A 22,786-nucleotide genomic window follows, 5' to 3' on the forward strand; every position below is an offset into this window, starting at 1 on the left:
CGAACCTGCGACCGTAGCAGCAGCGTGGTTCCAGAGTAAAGCTGTGAAGCTCCTAGTACTGCTCGGTCACAGCGGCCGGCTTACGCACTTTTCACTGAATCCATTTCCGTATCTCATTACTTCACGATGATAGTACTTGCATCCACACTTGATCTTCCATAATAATGCCTTTCCCATGAAGAACTACCCACAACACAACATAGCAGCTCCGTGTCCCGTGCTCGACTCTGCAAAACAGCCGCTCGCAAAGATACCACGCAATCAAGCCAGCGATATAACAATACGCTTACACTTGGACGACCTCTGTCCGTTACTTGTGGACGAAGATGACTGGTTTACCGAGGCGATGAAAAACATTCTTATTGGGATGGTGGCTTTGAGGGTACCATGAAGCACACATACGAGCAGCAGCAGCAGCAGCTTGGTTGGCAGATGCACCCAGCACCAAAAGCATATCGACATATTCATCGTTTGTGTACTGCATCGGGAAGCCGCCCTACATGAACTTGAGGGGACCAATTATGGTTGCGCAATGTGCAGTTATTAGACACACATATCCAGTTTAATGTATCCCACTCTCGTGTGATAGGCTGTTGTCATGTGACAAAGTAATGTCCTGCTTATAAACGACGAGAAATGGGGCAGGACATCTAAAAAGTAAAAAATGAATCTGAACAGTATTTTTTCTTTTTTGTAGGAACCATAGCTCCATAATGGATATGGGTTTGATGCCCTATCAGTCCACACAGTGAGCTAAAACAGCCGGTATGGTGGTGCAGAGTGATACGCGTTTCTCTGTGCACTGCGATGCGCTGCACGATGTGACACTGCAGTTTTTAATTACATTTACATCATCATCATCATCGTCTTCGTATTCTTCTTCTTCTTCTTCTTCTTCTTTGTCTGTCTTATGACAACTTTCATTTGGAGGCTCTCCATCGTGTTCTAATCTAGCATCTTCCTCCTTCGTTTGTTTACATGCCCGTCGTCTAATAGTATCCATTGTTTTCCTACCACTTCCCCTCATTCCTTATACGTTTCCCTGTGTAATTATTTCTTACCGTCGGTTTCATACATGTGTTTTCAAAATTCGCCCGCTTTGATTTTGCTAGATAAACTTGCCTTGAATCTGTACGAGGAATCGCATGGCGACCTCGCAGTGCGGCATTTTCTCGTCACGTAGTACAATGTGCCAGTAGCAACGAGTAGAGAAGACATAACGGGATTTGGTAGCTCACGTTTGCAAGTTTGCGGAATGCTGTGAGCTTAATTAGAAGGATGCCTGTGGATGACGGACGCAAAAAGTGAGATTTAGAGATCTTCGTTCAAGGGTTAATACAGTCTGATTAAAATAGGGGGCAGAATTTCCGGAAGATGGTGACGGGATGTAATTCATGTATTAGTATGGTTTAAGCCATTTCCAACTTCCTTTTAGACAGTTTCTAAGACAGGCTTTCTTATAAATCTGCAGAAGAAAATCAGCTCAGCTGTTTTATCGCTTTAGTAAGACTTGGTAAGACTTGCGCAATGATAGTGGAGACTGAGGTGGATGTTGAGGAAGAAAAATCAATGGTTGGTTAGCCTACGACTATATTAACGGGTTGTAGACATTTAAAGAAGACATACAATTATGAATGTAGAGATGAAGCGATGTTTGTAAAGCTGAGAAAGGTGGGTAGAGGGCGAACGAGAGAGTACGGTCGTCGTGCTGATATAGCTGGGTCATCCGAAATAGACTCGTTTACATTTTTACGATAAGCTCGGGCACTGAAGGTTGAAGTGCTTTCAACGACACTCAAGTCTTCATATAATAAAAGGAACTATCATAGGTTATAGAAAGTTCCAGCTGGGAATATTTGGTAGGGGATTTCCACTTCCATCATTTGCGTTACACCCGCCGTCAGAACAAAGACATGAGAACTATTTCTCACGTCTCAGATAAAAAATATGTAAGCCTAGTTAAAAAGAACGAAGAATGATCATTAGGAAGCTAAGGAGAAGAATGTTTAAGATGAAGTGAGTTGACAAAATGATGGAAATAGCTGACGATGGAAGATTATTGGAAGTGATCAGAAAGAGGAAAAAATTGTCGCTGGGAGGTATACCGCATAGCAATTGTCGGCAAGAAAGAATTATAGAGGGAAAACCAGAAGGAATGATGGAAAGGATAAGGAGGATGATGGATGACGTGGAGGAAATTACACCATGAACATGCAAACAGATGAAGGAAGATGTTTAGAACAGGATACGTTTGTTAGCTTCCACTTGAAAACTTTCGTAAGACAGATGAAGAAGAAGAAGAATAAGAAGAAGAAGATGATGATGAAGACGTTTGAATGTAAATGTAATAATTTATTAGCTTGCACAACAGAGTCGATGACTTGCTCGATGTGTTCATTGTGCTATTGGTATTTATTGGCTCAGACGACTTAGGAAAAAATAATCGTAGCCTCACCTGCCTCTGCAAACGTGAATACCTTGAAGAGCCAACCTGTCTAATATCGTATACGGCCCTCCCGAGCACGCAGAAATGCTGCAGTACGACGTGGCATGGACTCGACTAACGTCTGAAGTGGCGCTGGAGGGAACTCACACTATGAACCCTGCAGGGCTGTCCATGAATTCGTAAGAGTACGAGGGGGCGGAGATCTCTTCTGAGCAGCACGTTGCAAGGCATCCCACATATGCTCAATAATGTGCATGTCTGGCGAGTTTGGCGGCTAGCGGAAGTGTTTAAACTCAGAAAAGTGTTCCTGGAGACTCTGTAGCAATTATGGACGTGTGGGGTGTCATCTAACACAGTCCTGCTGGAATTTCGCAAGTCCGTCGGAACGTACAATGGACGTTTGTGGATGCAGGCGATCGGATAGGATACTTACGTGCGTATCACCTGTCAGAGTCTTATCTAGACGAATCAGATGTGCCATATCACTCCAAGCACACGCCTCACACCATTACAGAGCCTCCACCAGTCCCCTGCTGGTATGCAGCGTTCATGGGTTCATGAGGTTGTCTCCATACCCATACACGTCCATCCGCTCGATTCAATTGGAAACGAGACTCGCCCGACCAGGCAACATGTTTCCAGTCATCAACAGCACATTGTCGGAGTTCACGGGCCCAGGCGAGGCGTAAAGCTTTGTGTCGTCCAGTCATCAAGGGTACACGAGTGGGCCTTCGGCTCCGAAAGCCCATATCGATGACGTTTCGTTGAATGGTTCGCACGCTGACACTTGTTGGCCCAGCATTGAAATCTGCAGCAATCTGCGGAAGGGTTGCACCTTCTGTCACGTTGAACGATTTTCTTTAGTCGTCGTTGGTCCCGTTCTTGCAGGATCTTTTTCCGGCAGCAGCGATGTGCACTCGTGAAATGGTCTTACGGGAAAATTCCGCTTTATCGCTACGTCGTAGATGTTGTGACCCATCGTTCGTGCGAAGTCTACAACATCACGTTCAGTCTCACTTAAATCTTGATAAACTGCCATTGTAGCAGCAGTAACCGATGTAACATCAGCGCCAGACTTTTGTTGTCTTATACAGGCGGTGCCGACCGCGGCGCCATATTCTGCCTGTTTACATGTCTCTGTATTTGAATACGCATGTCTGTAACAGTTTTATTGCCGATTCAGTGTAGCTTGCGAGGTGTCAAATGCATCTTTGGTCCAGCAAGAATAATTTTTCGCTGTTTCAGCAGCGTGACGGTTTGTAGTATTTGATTTTATTCATTAAAAATTTTGTTCTGCACAGCACCGCCACAGACATGAAAGAAAGAGGAAATTCCTACGAAAAAGTCATTAAAATATTATAGAAAGGACGTAGGTTAAATGAAAATCACTACAATAGTAATTCTAGAAACACCACAGACTTTTAAAAAATATACTTTTTATTCATTTAGCATAAGCAAAACAAAAAACTGGCAATAATGTTCATTAACCTTGCTTATTTGAATATCATTCAGTATACTGTACGGATTAGTCTTTCACAAATGAAATCATAAATACGCTACGTTTCTGGCACACTTAAGATGTTCCACATCAAATTATTAAATCCCATTTGGAAGTGCTATTATCCTTCATTAATTTTCTCGAACACATTGTAGTGATAACTACCACTCATCAACGTGATAATGTTGACGGGAACCATTCGTTTCACTTAGTCAATCATGTACCATTTACTTCTTTGATTCAAACTTTTCATCTGATGGTATGGCTGTGGGAAATGCTTTAAAACACTTAATTGCATCCAGCTGTAGGTGTAAATGTAATTGTTATTAGCAATTCATTATTAATTATGATGAAACAATTTATTTTTGCAAACAGAATTCACGAATATCATACGAGACAACCAGCGATTTTCTATATATATCTAACGAGTCTATTTTACAATTACAGGCAAATCATATTCATACTATTGTGTAACAAATGTTTTTCCTTTATATTAACACCTAAACTTTTTCTTTCAATCTCGTCCTTATCTGAACACCCTATTTTACACTCAACAGACACACACAAACACAGACAGATGCATTTCATGTTTCTGAATTGTGTGTGCATTTGATGCTACCATTCACGTGAAATGTTTCATAGCTCTTAATCTGACAACGTGCAAGCGGCTGCGTTGGTATTGAGTATTTGGCAGCAATAAAACAATAAACAATAACTTTGAAGCAGCCATATTGCCTTGAAATCTGTGGAGTACAAACCAGTCGATCGTTAGGTAGAATAGGATACTGCTGACAATTAATCAAAGGTAAATATATTTGCCATTGGAAAATGTAACGTAACACAAAAGGTAAACAGGTATTGAAGGAAGCAAAAGATGACACAGTCAAGACAACACTATGTTGCTGCAGAAAAAAAACAGCAAGGCAAATAGAGACAAAGATTGGCGAATTTGTAATGTATTCCGTTTTATTTTTATTATTTACTTGTCTTCGATACTACTGCATTACACAGCCATGGGTCTGCTTTCAGAATTCGTAAATGTTGAAATGGATCGTCTAAGAGGTTCAGAAACTTTTGAAAATATTTCTTTTATTCTCGTTAGTGCAGAGACGTAGGTGACAAAATTAATTATACAGCGATATACACGTAAACAGATTGCGGTAGTATCGCGTACACAAGGTATAAACGGGCAGTGCATTGGAGGAGCTGTCATTTGCACTCAGCCGGCCGTTGTAGCCGAGCGGTTCTACGCGCTTCAGTCCGGAACCGCATCGCTGCTACGGTCGCAGGTTAGAATCCTGCCTCGGGCATGGATGTGTGTGATGTCCTTAGCTTAGTTAGGTTTAAGTAGTTCTAAGTTCTAGGGGACTGATGACCTCAGATGTTAAGTGCCATAGTGCTCAGAGCCATTTGAACCATTTGCACTCAGGTGTTTCACGTGAAAAGGTTTCCGACGTGCCTATAGCCGCACCATGGGAATCAACAGGCTTTGAACGCGGAATATCAATTGGAGCTAGACGCATGAGCCATTCCATTTCGAAAATCTTTAGGGAAAGCAATATTCCAAGATCCACAGTATCAAGAGTGTGACGAGAATATCAAATTTCAGGCATTACTTCTCGCTATGGACAACGCTGTGGCTGACGGCCTTCACTTAATGACCGAGATCAGCGGTGGTTACGTTGAGTTGTCAGTGCTAACAGACAAGCACTTCATGAAATAATGGCATAAATCAATGTCGGACATACGACGAACGTATCCGTTCGGACAGTGTGGTGGCATTCGGCGTTAATGGCGTTGGTTGGACCACAGACGACTGGAAAACCATGGCCTGGTCAGATGAGTCCCGATTTCAGTTGGGAAGATGTAGTGGTAGGGGTTGAGTGTGGCGCAGACCCCACTGTGCAAGCTGGTGGTGGCTCCACAATGATGTGGGCTGTGTTTACAAGGAATGGTCCGGACCCTGATTATGTTCGGCTACTTGGAGACCATTTTCCGCTATTCATTAACTTCATATTTCCAAACAATGATGGCATTTTTATGGATGACAATGCACCATGTCAACGGGCCAGAACTATTCGCGATTGATTGGAAGACTATTCTGGAAAATTTGAGCGAACGATTTGGCCATTCAGATGGGTCGACATGAGTTCCATCGAATATCTGTGGGACGTAATCGAGAGATCAGTTCGTGCACAAAATCGTCCATCGGCAACACTTTCGCAGTTGTCCGCAGCTCGTGGTCTCGCGGTGGCGTTCTCGCTTCCCGTGCACGGGGTCCCGAGTTCGATTCCCGGCGGGGTCACGGATTTTCACCCGTTTCGAGATGACTGGGTGTTTGTATTGTCCTCATCATTTCATCGTCATTCATGAAAAGTGGTGAGATTGGACTGAGCAAAGGTTGGGAATTTGTCCTGGCGCTGATAAGCGCGCAGTTGAGCGCCCCACAAACCAAACATCATCATCATCACTTTTGCAGTTATGGATGGATATAGAGGCCGCATGGTCAATATTTCTGCAGGGGACTTCCAACGACATGTTGAGTCCATGCGACATCGAGCTGCTGTAATACGCAAGGCAAAAGGAGGTCCGTCACGATATTAGGATGTATCCCGCGCTTTTTGTCTTCTCACTGCATGTCTCATGCAGTCATCTGTAATTATTTAATATAGCTCCTCCCTTTATTACATCACATTTTACTTTTCCTTTGTGTTTTTATTGCTAATGTTATTTCTTCCCCACCTCTACTTTACTTTTGCACTTCTGCTGTTATTTTTCTTTCATTCTAGCCGCCCCCCCCCCCCACCCCCCTCCCACTCTTGTGTAACCTTCAGCTTACATCTTGAACGACTCGCTGTTGTCAGTCACTTCCGTTGTCTTTTCATAGGTTATGCTAATTAGCTCATTATTTTTCTAGTTCTGATTCTTGGGTTTTAATACTCGTACTGAGCGAGGTGGCGCTGTGTTTCGCACACAAAACTCGGCAGGACGTCGGTTCGAATTCGCACACGGCCATCCAGATTTAGGTTTCTCGTGATTTCCCTAAATCGCTCCAGGCAAATGCCGGGCTCGTTGCATTAAAAACGGCACAGCTGTTTTCCTTCACCGTCCTTTCGTGACCCGAGTCGTTCTCCAGCTCTGACAACTTCGCTGTCGAGGGGACTTTTAACGCTAATCTTCCTTCCTTCCTTTTGATACTCATGACAAAATTCCTCTGCTGTACTCCTACATAATATTAGTAAGAATGATGGTACCAGTATATTCATTTTCTTCCATTAGGCTAGTGAGAAGTGCTGAGATAAAAACTGAATGATTCATTCAAGTTATTAAAGTGCATGTTTGTCTTAGGAGCTTTATTCAAGGCTAGATTCCTCTCTTATTTCTCACTCATGAGATAGGGTTGGAGATTACTGACATCGTAAGGGTATGCAATAGCGTTGTTGCAATTTTATGGAAGAGGTGGGCTGTGCAGCCTGATATCTTCTTCTGTTCCGTAGGTATTTGCCAGAATCTCCCAGATGGCTGCTCGGTAAAGGGCGACCAGAGGAAGCTCTCAAGGTCCTGGAGAGCGTAGCAGCAACAAATGGAAAGCCCCTGCCTTGTGACACGTGGATGAGGCTTGCTTACCTGTCTGAGCAGAGGACTCCACACATGGACATCAGAAGCATCTTTACGAACAGGAACCTCTTTAAAAACACGGTTTTGTTGCTTATTAGCAGGTATGGGAATGCAAATCGCTTTTCATATAATTTTTGTAACTCGAACGAAAATGGTGACTTATGACGCTACATAATGAATATATACTTCTGGATCATCAGATCCGCAGTGAACAAAACAGTTGAAAGACTAATCTCAGCACACTACAGTCACCCTCTGATAACAGAAAACGATGATCGTTCTTAGTGGTAACATTTGATATTCCATATTTAATTAATTGCGATTTCAGTGCTTTTTTGTTCTATATATGGAAGGCTTTTAAAAATTGATCTTAGTTTGCAGCTGAAAATTTGTGGTTTTTGCTGCTTATAAACGCCTTAGTTACTTATGTAGTTATTTTCAGCGTCTTCTCACTGAATGCAACACTAAACTGTGAACACATAATTATCCAGTTACCAGTGTGACGGTGTGGGGCAATCATCACAAACAGCAGTGTAGCGTTCATATCTTTAACCGATTGTTATATTTTCTTGCCAGTGGTGGATATAGCTTGCCAGTACAGATTATGTGGTCATCTAGGCACAACGTATGATACAGTATTCTTGTTTACAACTTCAAAGTGTAAACATTGTAAACTGAAAGAAAAAGTACAAAGGCTTCCTAAAAATATTGTAAGTTATCAGTAAAACTTATGAAAATAGTACTCAAAGATTAATTACGTACAGCCTTTGGCATGAAACCTGGTCTGTGACCAGCTTTCAAACCGACTGTGTAAGATGAAACCCTTGCACCTGGAATTGTTTTAAGCAAGGGAGAAGTTTCCCCAAGTTTGAAATATAAGTGCTGGGCAACGTTGGAGCCCCTGTCTGAAAGTTTGACCTTTGAGAGGATTTACCAGTTTGGACACCTGCTGTGTGTGCTCTGTAAAATTACAACAAGGGGAGTTGTGCACAGACGTTATCTCAGGCTCACTTACGTCTGGGAGCTCAGTCCAACTAGAAGGCACTTATGTTAACTTTTCTGCAAGTATATGAATGGAAACGGGAATGGCTTGGTGCTGTCTCAGGTGTATTGTGCATTGAACTGGGGACCTAGAAACGACGGAGAGGCTTCATCCCGCTGTAGCCCTCAGTGGTTCACAACCCCACAACAGGCCACAGCAGTCCATCCACCTCACCACTTTTATGTTTGCATGGTAGAGTAGTTATGATGTACATGTACATGAAGACAGTGTTTGCGCAGCAATCCCCGACATAGTGTAACTGATGTGGAGTAAAGAGAACCAGCCCGCCTTCGCCGAGGCACATGGAAAACCGCCTTAAAAACCATCCACAGGCTGGCCGGCACACCGGACCTCGACACATCCGCCGGGCGGATTCGTGCCGGGGACTGGCACGCCTTCCCTTTCGGAAAGCAGCGCGTTAGACTGCACGGCTAGCTGGGCGGGTGCTGTCTGAGGTGCTAAGCTGGAATGAGGAGTGCTTTAGCGGCAAACAGTGAAGATATGCTGCCACGGTCTTTTATTTCTGCCGACCTCGAGTGCGGACAACGTGTGAAGGGAAACGCACACAAGGACATATTGGTGGTGTATAGAGAATGCTTAAGATTCCAAATTATCCACAGCAAGATCGAAATTCTGCTCAGCTGCAGTGAATAACATACGGTTTTATTCCAGGGCACGCAAATTTGGGAATCTCATTACCTCTATCCTACATCCACTAAGTAGAAGTAGTCCCTGGGCAAAATTATTGCGTAAATTTGTAGCCTATTAGAGAGCCAACAGTTTGTACAAGATACCAATTTTATTATGTCGTCAATGAACCGAAAGTAAGTACAGTTGCACCATGCATTATATATTAGTAGTAAGTTATGTCTATAGTTTTACAGTCATTTAATTTACTGGATATGAAAAGACTAACTTAGCGATGTTTACAGTTTTAACATTATATAAGAAGTAACTGAATATTTATAAGTTGTACAACATCAAACTATCATGTATTTGAGCATACTTCATAAAAGACTTCATTAATGTAAATCAACGAATAGTCTCGAAAATTGTATATTACATTGTGTACATGACTGGAAGGGAAGTAATAAAAAGCAGCAGCCAACAACAGGCTAGATAGCTGTGTAGGGGGAGTACATGTTAGATGAAAGGGTTAGATGACTGTTGTTGTTTGGGGATGAGAGAGGACACTCCGTCCAGGGAGTAAATGGAGAGAGGGGAGGGTTAGCAAAGACTTTGTGTAAGGACGGTACAGAATAGTTGTTGTTCCTATAGTCGAGATAACTTTGTGAGAGAAGTCAGTGTGGGACACTGACGTCATTGACGTTTTTGTGAAGCATTTTGTATTGTGAACTGTTAAGTTCTCGCTAGGTGTCTGTGCTAAGATAAGTTATAAGAGTAGGAAACGAACTTTTTCGTTATTTAGTGGGGTATTAGTGAAGCTCTGTGTGCATTGCCTGCTAGCTTGCAATGCTGTTTCAACAGTTAATAGTCAAAGGAAATAATTTCATTCGAAATTTTAAGCGACATTCAGGTGTGGCCAGGAATTCGGCACGTGGGCGGTGCTTTGACACGTTGGTTTCTCTCTCTCTCTCGTCTGACTACTCGCTACCCACACCATCCTGCTTTGTTGTCCGAGTGGCAACAGTGGCGGAAATGCATGCGCGTCGCTTAGAAGGCAGAACAGTTACGCCCGGATAAGTGACTGGCCGTCATGCGTCTTGGCTTCATGTTATGCTACTGTCATGAAATTCGAAAAACTTAAGCTGTCTATCATAAAGAGCGGCGTTATACTGTTACTCTCTGCTGTTAAAAGAGCATACATCAATAAAAATAATAAATTAAAATATGGCGGAGTTAGCACCTTTATCAGAAGTTGCTCCTGCCACAGTGTGATTTTGGTTTTAAATGCATCCACCTTTGTCGTTTTTGCTTCTAGCGAACACTTAAATAGTTCACAATACGGAGGTCGTTGAAGCATGCAATCAAGTTAACTAAACATGCGAGGTCCCCAATCCATTCCGAATGTTCTAACGCTGTTTTCTGCCTTTCTTTTCCCTTCATAAATTGAACAAACTAGTTCCCATTCCGAATCTTCTAACGTTCTTTTCTGCCTTTCTTTTCCCTTCATAAATTGAACAACGATGTTTTCTGCCTTTCTTTTCCATTCATAAATTGAACAAACTCGTTCCAGGCATGCCCCTCGACTTAATCAACGTACTTCGCAGTAGTAGATAATGTCTCCAGTTTGTTACCGCAGTTCCATTAAAAACCGTTATAACTGGCGATATAAAGACCTATGTGACTTAAGATAATTTTCTGTTCGGGCCACCAGTTTCATGACATGCTCCATCCCAGAAAATTTAGCACAAAGTGCTCCTTGATGTACGAAACAATGAATTCTGTACGAATCGTTTGTTGGTCTTTATACTGTGTTTTGCAGCAATGCTACAAGCCCATTTTGTGCCCATTCCACCGCAGGCGCTCCATCGGTGGTAACTGAGACCAATTCAGGCCAACGGGTTCAACTGCCTCTTCAGTCGTTTTCAGCTAATCGATACTTCCCGTTTTGTCTTTCATTGGCGCCAGATCTAACAGTTCTTCTGTCACGTGTAAACTGTTGTGACTTCACGAACATGCACTGTTAACCCAAAACATTATGACTACTGCCCACCGTGAGGTGGGATGTCGCCTGGTTGCGCTGTTGGAATGTGACACAATTAGGAAAGTATGTAAGTGGATAAAAGATGGATGTGAAATCATTCTAGCGACGATGTTGTTGTTGTGTTCTTCAGTCCTGAGACTGGTTTAGTGCAGCTCTCCATGCTACCCTATCCTGTGCAAGTTTCAACATCTCCTAGTACCTACTGCAACCTACATACTTCTGAATCTGCTTAGTGTATTCATCTCTTGGTCACCCTCTACGATTTTTACCCTCCACGCTGCCCTCCAATGCTAAATTTGTGATCCCTTGATGCCTCAGAACATGTCCTACCAACCGGTCCCTTCTTCTCGTCAAGTTGTGCCACAAATTCCTCTTCTCCCCAATTCTATTCAATACCTCCTCATTAGTTATGTGATCTACCCATCTAATCTTCAGCATTCTTCTGTAGCACCACATTTCGAAAGCTTCTATTCTCTTCTTGTCCAAACTATTTATCGTCCATACATGGCTACACTCCATACAAATACTTTCGGAAACGACTTCCTGACACTTAAATCTATACTCGATGTTAACAAATTTCTCTTCTTCGGAAACGCTTTCTTTGCCATTGCCAGTCTACATTTTAAATCCTCTCTACTTCGACCATCATCAGTTATTTTGCTCCCCAAATAGCAAAACTCCTTTACTACTTTAAGTGTCTCAGCTGTGACTTATTAAACTGATAGTTCGGTAATTTTCACATCTGTCAATACCTGCTTTCTTTGGGATTGGAATTATTATATTCTTCTTGAAGTCTGAGGGTACTTCGTCTGTCTCATACATCTTGCTCACCAGATGGTAGGGTTTTGTCAGTACTGGCTCTCCCAAGGCCGTCAGTAGTTGCCGGCCGCGGTGGTCTAGCGGTTCTAGGCGCTCAGTCCGGAGCCGCGTACTGCTACGGTCGCAGGTTCGAATCCTGCCTCGGGCATGGATGTGTGTGCTGTCCTTAGGTTAGTTAGGTTTAAGTAGTTCTAAGTTCTAGGGGACTGATGACCATAGATGTTAAGTCCCATGGTGCTCAGAGCCATTTGAACCATTTGAACCGTCAGTAGTTCTAATGGAATGTTGTCTACTCCCGGGGCCTTGTTTCGGCTCGGCGACGATACGGGCCGCAAATTGGGAAATGTACTGACATACGCAACTTTGACAAAGATGATATTATTATTACCCCGAGTCTGTGAAAGAGTATCTCGGAAACGGAGTAGCTGGTCGGATGTTCACATGTTACTGTAGTGAGTATCCATAAAAAGTGGTAGAATGACAGTGAAGCTACCACCTGGCGATAAATGGATGGACGTCCACGACTCTTCCGTGGGATTCGGAAGCTAGCCTGCTCTGTAAAGCAGGATAGATGGCGATCTTGTGGCATCTCTGCCGAAAGAGCACAATGCTGGTGCACGCATAATGGTTTCAGAGCACACCGTTCACCGTACGTTGTTGAACATGTGGCCCTATTTGTTAACGTGTTGGCTCAACGACATCGTCAATTACGACTGGAGTGGCTTCAGGAATGTCGGGAGGATCCTGGATCAATGGAAAACTGTCGCCTCATCGGCTACATCTCATTTTTGACACACCGGGTCGATGGTCGTCTCCACAAATGCCGTCCTCCATGGGAACGGCCGTTTGAAACGTGCACCCCGCCATGAGACGCAGGCTGTTGGGAGCAATTTTATGCTGTGGGACACATTCTGCTGCGCTCACATGGGACCTATGGTAATAACCGAAGACAAGTTGACAGCTGCTGGCACCTGCGTCACTTCACGTTTAATGTCTTCCCCGACGGTGACGTCATCTTTGATCAAGATAATTGTCCGTGTCTCAAAGCCAGAACAGTGCTACATTGTTTTGACGAACATGATAGTGAACTCACGTTGATATCTTGGCCACCAAATTCCCTGACGTGAATCTAGTGTAAACCATCTGGGTCGCCATCAGGCGCCAACGCCGCGCCCACAAATCAGCAACCCGTTTTTACGGTAATTACATGACTTATTCGTAGAAATCTGGTGCCACAACCTCCACAAACCTACCAACAAACTGACGGATCGGTGATTCGTGGAATCGGTGTCGTACTGGGTTCGAGAGATAGCCCAACAAGCTATTAGGCAGGTGGTCATAATGTTTCGGCTCCTCAGTGTAAATCACAAGTTGATTCGTGTTCGCATTGTCGACCGATTCGTCCAGAGCAATAGAGAATGCAATGAACATGTTGGCATTCTCAATTCATGTACATCTACATTTATACTCCTCAAGCCACCCAACGAGGTATGGCGGAGAGCACTTTAAGTGCCACTGTCATTACCTCCCTTTCCTGTTCCAGTCGCGTATGGTTCGCGGGAAGAACGACTGCCGGAAAGCCTCCGTGCGCGCTTGAATCTCTCTAATTTTACATTCGTGATCTCCTCGGGAGGTATAAGTAGGGGGAAGCAATATATTCGATACCTCATCCAGGAACGTACCATCTCGAAACCTGGACAGCAAGCTACATAGCGATGCAGAGCGCCTCACTTGCAGAGTCTGCCACTTGAGTTTGCTAAAAATCTCCGTAACGCTATCACGCTTACCAAATAACCCTGTGACGAAACGCGCCGCTAGTCTTAGGATCTTCTCTATCTCCTCTGTCAACCCGACCTGGTACGGATCTCACACTGATGAGCAATACTCATGTATAGATCGAACAAGTGTTTTGTAAGCCACCTCCTTTGCTGTTGGACTACATTTTCTAAGGACTCTCCCAAGGAATCTCAACCTGGTACCCGCCTTACCAACAATTAATTTTATATGATCATTCAACTTCAAATCGTTCCGCACGCATACTCCCAGATATTTTACAGAAGTAACTGCTACCAGTGTTTGTTCCGCTATCATATAATCATACAATAAAGGATCCTTCTTTCTATGTATTCGCAATACATTACATTTGTCTATGTTAAGGGTCAGTTTCCACTCCCTGCACCAAGTGCCTATCCGCTGCAGATCTTCCTGCAATTCGCTGCAATTTTCTAATGCTACAACTTCTCTGTGTACTACAGCATCATCCGCGAAAAGCCGCATGGAACTTCCGACACCATCTACTGCCTGTAGACATCTGATACCACGACAGCTATGTGGCTAGTTCTTGTTTGTCGCGAAAGGATAATTTCGGACAACATCTGTCCTCCAATGGCGTCACGAATTCCACTGCTTCAACAGTGCAAAAAAAAAAAAAATGGCTCTGAGCGCTATGGGACTTAACTTCTCAGGTCATCAGTCCCCTAGAACTTAGAACTACTTAAACCTAACGAACCTAAAGACATCACACACATCCATGCCCGAGGCAGGATTCGAACCTACAACCGTAGCGGTCACGCGGTTCCAGACTGTAGCGCCTAGAACCTCTTGGCCACTCCGGCCGGCTTCGACAGTGCACTCTGTAATGAACTCGTCATGGGTAAAAGGTTTATTAGATCTGACAGTTTTGAGTTCTATCTCATAGCTTGGTTTTAATGATGGGCTTCTACAGTTGGTTGCCCGCAGAAAACAAGAAACTTTAGAACTGACTGTAAATGTTGTAACTTGGCAAGACAGCCAAGCCACTAGGAGGTGAAGCCGAATGGCACGCGTTTAAGCTCACGCAGGCTGGCGTGAGGTCTGGAACAGTTAAAGGATTTGAGTCTTTCAAATAAAGTACGTAGCTGTTGGAATACTTAACTTTAATCCATAATTGGTGAACATCGGCCTGACGGTTCATGCATCACAAGATAAATAGCAATTGATAATGGCGCCTTGCTAGGTCGTAGCAAATGACGTAGCTGAAGGCTATGCTAACTATCGTCTCGGCAAATGAGAGCGTAATTTGTCAGTGAACCATCGCTAGCAAAGTCGGCTGTACAACTGGGGCGAGTGCTAGGAAGTGTCTCTAGACCTGCCATGTGGCGGCGCTCGGTCTGCAATCACTGATAGTGGCGACACACGGGTCCGACGTATACCATCGGACCGCGGCCGATTTAAAGGCTACCACCTAGCAAGTATGGTGTCTGGCGGTGACACCACATTCCTCCCCCGCAAATCGGCGTACGGTTGTGTTATAAGGCTTCCGCCCGCCGTGGGGAGGACCCCATGTTGACGTATGCGACGAGGTGGGGAGCCTAACAACAGGCGAGGCTGTGCCAACCGCAGCCTGCCATTCGGTCCGAGGGGAGCTAGGAAACGCCTGAAAACCTAGTCCAGGGTGCACGCCAACATGCGGTGTATGCGCCCGTAAAGGGACAGGAGGGGCCGAAGGGTCGACCTCCATCGGGTCGGGGCACCCGACGGGCGAAGACGCCATGTGGTCCGGAGCGGGCAAGAGTTCCATGTCGGAGGACAGCTGGTCACGGGAAGCGATCGGTGGCGCGTGACCCAGGGAGGCGCCCGGCGGTTGCAACGACGCGTCCACTGCGGGCGTGGCCTGCGGGATAACAGGCGGCGGCGCGTTGCCATGGGGCAAAATGGAAGGCAGCGTCGGTAACACCTGGGGATGAGGCGAACCAGTAGATGGGTCCCCAGGGCGCTGACCGGACGGCACCGTCGCTGAAAGCAGACGGGGAGCGGCAGAACCCGTGCGACGACAGAGGCGCAGCTGATTGAGATGCCGACGCAGCTCACCAGAGGCCCCCAAAACCAGATACATAGCGCGGCCGAGGCAGCGAAGAATGCGCCCTGCGAGCCAACGCCGTGAACCTCGATAGTTGCGATAGTATACAACGTCGCCTGGGGCAATAGCAGGTGTGTGCCGCTGCACAGGAACCTGATGCGGCGGATGTAGCAAAGACATCAAGGTTCGATGAGGACAACCGTGGAGCAACTCAGCCGGCGAGCGACCATCTCGGGGCTGAGAGCGATAAGTGGACAAAAAGAGCAATAAGGCGTCCTCCTGAGAATGAGACTCTTTCAACTTCAACATCTGGGACTTGAAAGTCCTGACCAATCATTCAGCGGCACCGTTTGACTGCGGCGAAAACTGCGCGGACGTCAGATGTTGAATACCATTGGCTTTGCAGAATGACTGAAATTCTGCGGACATGAATTGTGGGCCATTATCGGAAACAATAGTCTGTGGCAGACCTTCAATGCAAAAGATAGCCGATAACGCTTGGATGGTGACAGAAGACGTCGAGGAAGACATCCGGACAACAAAAGGAAAATTACTGAAGGAATCGACAACAACCAACCATCGAGCATTCCAGAAGGGACCAGCAAAATCGGTGTGTAAGCGTTGCCAAGGGGAAGTGGCTTTCGGCCATGCAAAGAATTTTCGCGGTGGTGCGGATTGTTGTTCGGCACACGCCATGCAAGAAGAGCACATATTCGTAATCGCAGCATCGATTCCGAACCAAGTACAGTGCTGACGAGCAAGTTGTTTCGTTCGCACTATACCCCAATGTCCTTGGTGAAGAAGCCATAAGACAGAGGACTGTAACGAACGTGGGACCACGACCCTGGACTGATCATTATCAGAACGCAACAGCAAAACACCACGTCGTACAAAAAGTCTCTCCTTGTGAGCAAAAAATCGGCGAACCAACGGATCCTTGATCCGTTGGCCATTGCGTAGCAATAAAACGCAAAACGGTAGCAAGGACAGGGTCTGCAGCTGTGGCTGTAGCTACACGACGAAAATCAATCGGAAACGATTCGACCACGTCATCGGATTCCGAATCAATGAACATGCAAGCAAGTTCGGAAGAATCGAATGCTCTATCCTCAGCAACAGGCAAACGGGACAACGCATCGGCGTTTCCATGCTTAACAGTGGACTGATACAAGATATCGTAGCGGTACTGCGAGAGGAAAATAGACCAGCGAATGAATTTCTGCGCTGTATGTGGAGGTACAGGCTTGTTCGGATGAAAAAGTTATGTCAAAGGTTTGTGGTCTGTGATGATGGTAAAGTGACGACCATACAAGAAATCATGAAACTTAGTAACACCAAATACGAGAGCCAGTGCTTCTTCCTCGATCTGTGAATAATTTCTTTGCGCAGACGAGAGCAATTTGGACTCAAAGGCAATATGGCGATCGTGCGAACCATCTTTGTGCGCAAGCACAGCACCGATCCCGAAATCCGATGCATCCACCATCATCAAAAGGGGCTTCCGGGGATCGAATGGCGTAAGGCAACTATTGGAAAGCAACGCCGATTTCAACTGGCGAAAGGCGCGTTCGCATTCCGTCGTCCAGACGAACGGAACACCTTTACGGCGTAAGTGATGAAGCGGAGCTGAAATGGAAGAGGCGTGGCGCACATATTTATGATAGTAATTGATTTTTCCCAGCACACTCTGTAGGTGCTTCAAATTCTGCGGCGAAGGCAAGTCTTGTATGGCACGGAGGTGCTCTGGACTGGGATGTATGCCTTGGGCATTGAGTACATGGCCCAGATAGGGTAAGTCACGAGCAAAAAACACACATTTGTCCTTCCGCAAGCGAAGACCATTTTGGCGCAAGACCTGAAATAATGTTCTGAGATTGGCTAAATGTTCTTCTTCCGTCCTTCCGGAGATCACAATATCGTCCAGATAGTTTGCTGCAGTAGGGACCGACGCACAAACAGTTTGTAGATATTGCTGAAACAATGCAGGGGCGGATGCACACCCGAATGGCAGTCGTTTGAATCGATACAAACCAAGATGCGTGTTAACCACCAAAACGCGCTGGGAGTCTTCGTCCACCGGTATTTGGATTCACTGTTGCCTTGAAGTCCACACAAAGTTTCAATTTTCCAGAAGGTTTTGGCAAAATTACTAAGGGTGATGCCCAGAGAGAAGCCTGCACACGTTCAATCACACCTTGTGATTCCAAATCGTGCAATGTTCTTGCGACCTCATCACGCAATGCGTGGGGAACATTGCGTGCTCTGAAAAATTTCGGTTGCGCGTTTACTTTCAGTTCCAAATGTGCTTTATAGTCCTTAGCGCAACCAAGGCCCAATGTAAAAATGTCTGCAAACTCTTCACATAGACGAGAAACACTGTCTTAAGGCACAGTCTGGTTCACTGATAGGACCTGATTTACTATAGACAAGTAAAGAACTGAAACAAATCTAAACCAAACAAGTTCACTGCAGAAGAAGAACGAAGGACATAGAATGACACAAGTTTTATTTGTCCCTAGTATGTTGCAAGAAGGCTGCACTGTCCTAACACAGGGATCGCTTGTCCTGAATAACTACTTAACTTAACATTTGTGGCACGCAACGGAGGTGTGCCCAGCTTTTTGTACGTGTCGTGATTGATCAGTGAAACTGCAGCTCCGGTATCGAGCTGGAATGGTATCATGTTGCCAGTAATATCCAAGTCTACAAAAAGTTTATTGGCCCGCTGACGACAAGAGCGACTGTCTCGTGCAACGTGAACGGACACTGATACAGAATCACGTGCGACTTGACGGGATGTCCGTAGATGTTGACACACACTTTTTGTGGGACGAACACAGTCACTGTTAGAGAGAGTGGCACTGGGCGGAGTGGAATGAACTGCATGAATTTCCATGGGGGAAGGTTCACGAGCCTGAGTATTCTTGGTTCGATTCCGATTCTGGCGCGAAGCAAAGGGCCTGGAATGCTTTTGAGCTTCCGATTGGAGCTTTTTCTGGCAAACACTTTGAACATGTCCTTTTTTTATTACAGAAAAAGCAAATAGCCTGGCGTGACGGGCTATTCTCACGCGAATGTCTAGTAGCACACCACGGGCATGATTTTAGCACTGCATTTGCTTGCTTGCGCGGCACACGTGGTGGAGAGCTTGGCGGCAGCAGCACGGACGGGTGCGAGGGCTGTTTACTGTTCCGTGTAGCTCGCTCGGCGTGCCAGTTAATGTGACACACGGCTGGTGAAGTTTCAAATGATTCCTGAGCAAAGTCAAGTGTGTCTTGCCGATCCAATATGTCCATCACTTTTTCAAGGGAGGGATTGACTAGTTTCAAAATCTATTCTCGTATACGAACATCAGAAACGTTCTGTGCAATTGCATCACGTACCATAGTATCTGAATAAGGGAGGCCACATTGACACTCAAAAGCACAATCCCTAGTAATGCCTTGCAAAGTTGCAACCCACTCCCTATTAGTCTGACCGGCCGTACGTTTTGTACGAAAGAACGTATACCGTTTAGCAACGACATTGACTGATTCTTTGAAACATGCATCTAATGCAGACAAAATTTCTTTGTAGGACAGAGTTGCTATGTCGCGTCGGGGAAATAATTTCACTAACACACAGTACGTCTGGACGCCTACGGCGGAAAGGAGAAAAGGCTGCCGCTCATTATCTTGAATTCTGTAGGCGGCGAGATGGAATCCAAATTGGCGTGACCACTCCATCCAGCTTTCCAGTGTCGCATCAAAAGGACGAAAAGGTGGTGCAACTGCGTGTTGGGGCTGCATGAGCGGTCAAGCGGCGGCTGCCGCATCGTTTTGCGTTGCACGTTGACCCTGGACGAGCTGTCCAAGTGCATCCAATAAGGCCTGCGTCTGCTGATTCTGCAAGCGATAAAATTCAGACAGTACATCTGGAGATTGTGGCGAAGCCATGACACAAGTAATTTAGGCAAGATCAAAACGAACGCAAAATCCTCGTCGTCATTTGTTGTGACTTGGCAAGACAGCCAAGTCACTAGGAGGTGAAGCCGAAAGGCACACGTTTAAGGTCACGCAGGCTGGCGTGAGGTCTGGAACAGTTAAAGGATTTGAGTCTTTCAAATAAAGTGCGTAGCTGTTGGAATACTTAACTTTAATCCATAATTGGTGAACATCGGTCTGACGGTACATGCATCACAAGATAAATAACAATTGATAACGGCGCCTTGCTAGGTCGTAGCAAATGACGTAGCTGAAGGCTATGCTAACTATTGTCTCGGCAAATGAGAGCGTAATTTGTCAGTGAACCATCGCTAGCAAAGTCGGCTGTACAACTGGGGCGAGTGCTAGGAAGTGTCTCTAGACCTGCCGTGTGGCGGCGCTCGGTCTGCAGTCACTGATTGTGGCGACACGCGGGTCCGACGTATACCAACGGACCGCGGCCGATTTAAAGGCTACCACCTAGCAAGTGTGGTGTCTGGCGGTGACATCACAGTAGACACATTGGATTTCTACGAGCAAGTAGGTACAAATACAAGCAGCACAAACAATGATTTTCGTATGTTACGTTGAGTTCGGCTTGCTGTGCAGCACTGCACTTTTGGAGATGCGCCAACCTGTTTCCTGTTTCGTCGCCAACTAAATCTTTAAAGCCCTCCCAGCTAGCCGCGCTGTCTAACGCGCTGCCTCCCGAAAGGGAAGGCGTGCCGGTCCCTGGCACGAATCCGCCCGGCGGATTAATGTTGAGGTCCGGTGTACTGGCCAGCTTGTGGATGGTTTTTACGGCGGTTTTCCAGCTGCTTCGGCGAATGCGGTCTGGTTACCCTTATTCTGTCTCAGTTAAACTATGTCTGCGATTGCTCCGCAAACAATGTCTCCACGTACGCAAACACCATAATCACTGTACCATGCAAACATAACACTGTCTTCGGTGTGGGCGGCGGTGGGGTGGGTGGACTGTTGTGGCCTGTTGTGGTGTTGTGAACCACTGAGGGCTACGGCGGACGAAGCCTCTCCATCGTTTCTAGGTCCCTCATTTAAATACACGATCCACAAGTCTTTAAATACCTTGTGCATTATGGTGTACTGCCATTCTCTAGCTTCTTTGCGGTGCCTGGCGATTATGTGACTGTATAATAGACACTGAGAATTTTCCTATCCTTCTGTTCGAAAAAGTACTGTAACTCTTAATCATTTTTAAATGCTCGCAACAACACGTTGCTGGACTGCCTCTTTTTGAGTGTATGTGTCATTGCAGCAACCACATTTCCATCATACTTCCTTTATACACCACAATCATATAGCGAGGAATACACAGTCCTGGGATTTCGAAAAATACCGCACCGTGCTCCGAAAGAAACAGTGCCGCATCGCATTACTTCGTGAAATGACGCGCTGTACCGAGTACTTCCGAGACTGACCGAGGAAAGTCGAGTAACGGCCCACACGCAGCCAGCACATCGGCCGCGCGTGCATGTTGGCAGACGGTGGCCGGCTCTCAGCTGCAGTGCCGTCTAGGTAAATCAATTATGTTGACTCCACCTGCTTGCATTCATATTATGCTGCAGTCCAAAAGCACTCCAAATAAACTGTATGAACTTTAGTTGAAAGAAGGATCTGATTTGCCCAGTTCTTGATTGCCCCATAAGTTATTATTTTCGAGCAAAAGATTTTATTTCAAATCCAATCGTGAGTTCCAACGCAGGACCTCAAGCAACAAATAATATTTTTGAGTCATCAGTCTCATTTGATACAGCCCACCACGAATTCCTCTTCTGCAGTAACCTCGACATCGAAAGGGTGCAAAAATGGGCAGCTCGTTTTGTATTATCACGTAATAGGGGAGAGAGTGTGGCAGATATGATACGCGAGTTGGGATGGAAGTAATTAAAGCAAAGACGTGTTTCGTCGCGGCGAGATCTATTTACGAAATTACAGTCACCAACTTTCTCTTCCGGATGCGAAAATATTTTGTTGAGCCCAACCTACATAGGAAGGAACTATCATCAAAAGAAAATAAGAGAAATCAGAGCTCGAATAGAAAGGTTTAGGTGTTCGTTTTTCCCGCGCCCTGTTCGGGAGTGGAATGGTAGAGAGATACTATGATTGTGGTTCGATGAACCCTCTGCCAAGCACTTAAATGTGAATTGCAGAGTAATCATGTAGGTGTAGATGTAGATGTAGAACCTCTTCATCTGAGAGAAGCACCCTGCGTCCGCATTAGATGTTATATGTATTACCTTCTCTTAGTTCCCCTAGAGCTTTTACCCTCTGCAGTTCCCTCTCTGACCATGGAGGCTATTTTCCCTGATGCTTTAACACATACCCTATCATCCTATTCCTTCTTCTTCTCAGTGTTTTCCATAAGTCTCTATCTTCGCCAATTTTGTATAGAACCTCTTCATTCCTTACGTTATCAGTCCAGCTGATTTTCACCATTCTTCTGTAGCACCACATCTTGAACGCTTCGATACTCTTCTGTTCCAGTTTTACCACAGTTCATGGTTCACTACCATACAATACTGTGCTTCGAACGTACATTCTTAGAAATTTCTTCCTCAAATTAAAGTGAATATTTGATACCAATAGACTTCTCTTGGCAAGGAACGTCCTCTTCTGCTGTGCTAGATTGCTTCTTATGTCATTCTTGCTACGACCGTAATATGTAACTTTGCTTTCAAGGAAGCGAATTTCTAACTTCGTCTACTTCGTAATTCCCAATTCTGCTGTTAAGTTCCTCGCTAGCCTCATTTCTGCTGCACGTGATTACTTTTGTCTTCTTCCGGTTTATTCCATAATCTGTACTCATCAGACTGTTAATTTCATCCCACAGATCCTGTAATTCTTCCTCACACTCACTGAGGATCGCAGTTTCAT

At 45.3% G+C, this 22,786-nt stretch overlaps 1 protein-coding gene across 1 annotated transcript in view; it reads left to right on the forward strand.

The window, feature by feature from the left end:
* Positions 1 to 22,786, forward strand: part of LOC124607448 (carcinine transporter-like) — a 61,946-nt gene that overhangs the window by 7,683 nt on the left and 31,477 nt on the right. The window contains exon 3 of the mRNA XM_047139782.1: positions 7,442 to 7,663. Coding sequence (XP_046995738.1) covers positions 7,442 to 7,663 — 222 coding nt within the window. The remainder of the gene's footprint in view (positions 1 to 7,441; positions 7,664 to 22,786) is intronic.

Source organism: Schistocerca americana, chromosome 3 (genome assembly GCF_021461395.2).
Source record: "Schistocerca americana isolate TAMUIC-IGC-003095 chromosome 3, iqSchAmer2.1, whole genome shotgun sequence".
NCBI classification, from domain to species: domain Eukaryota; kingdom Metazoa; phylum Arthropoda; class Insecta; order Orthoptera; family Acrididae; genus Schistocerca; species Schistocerca americana.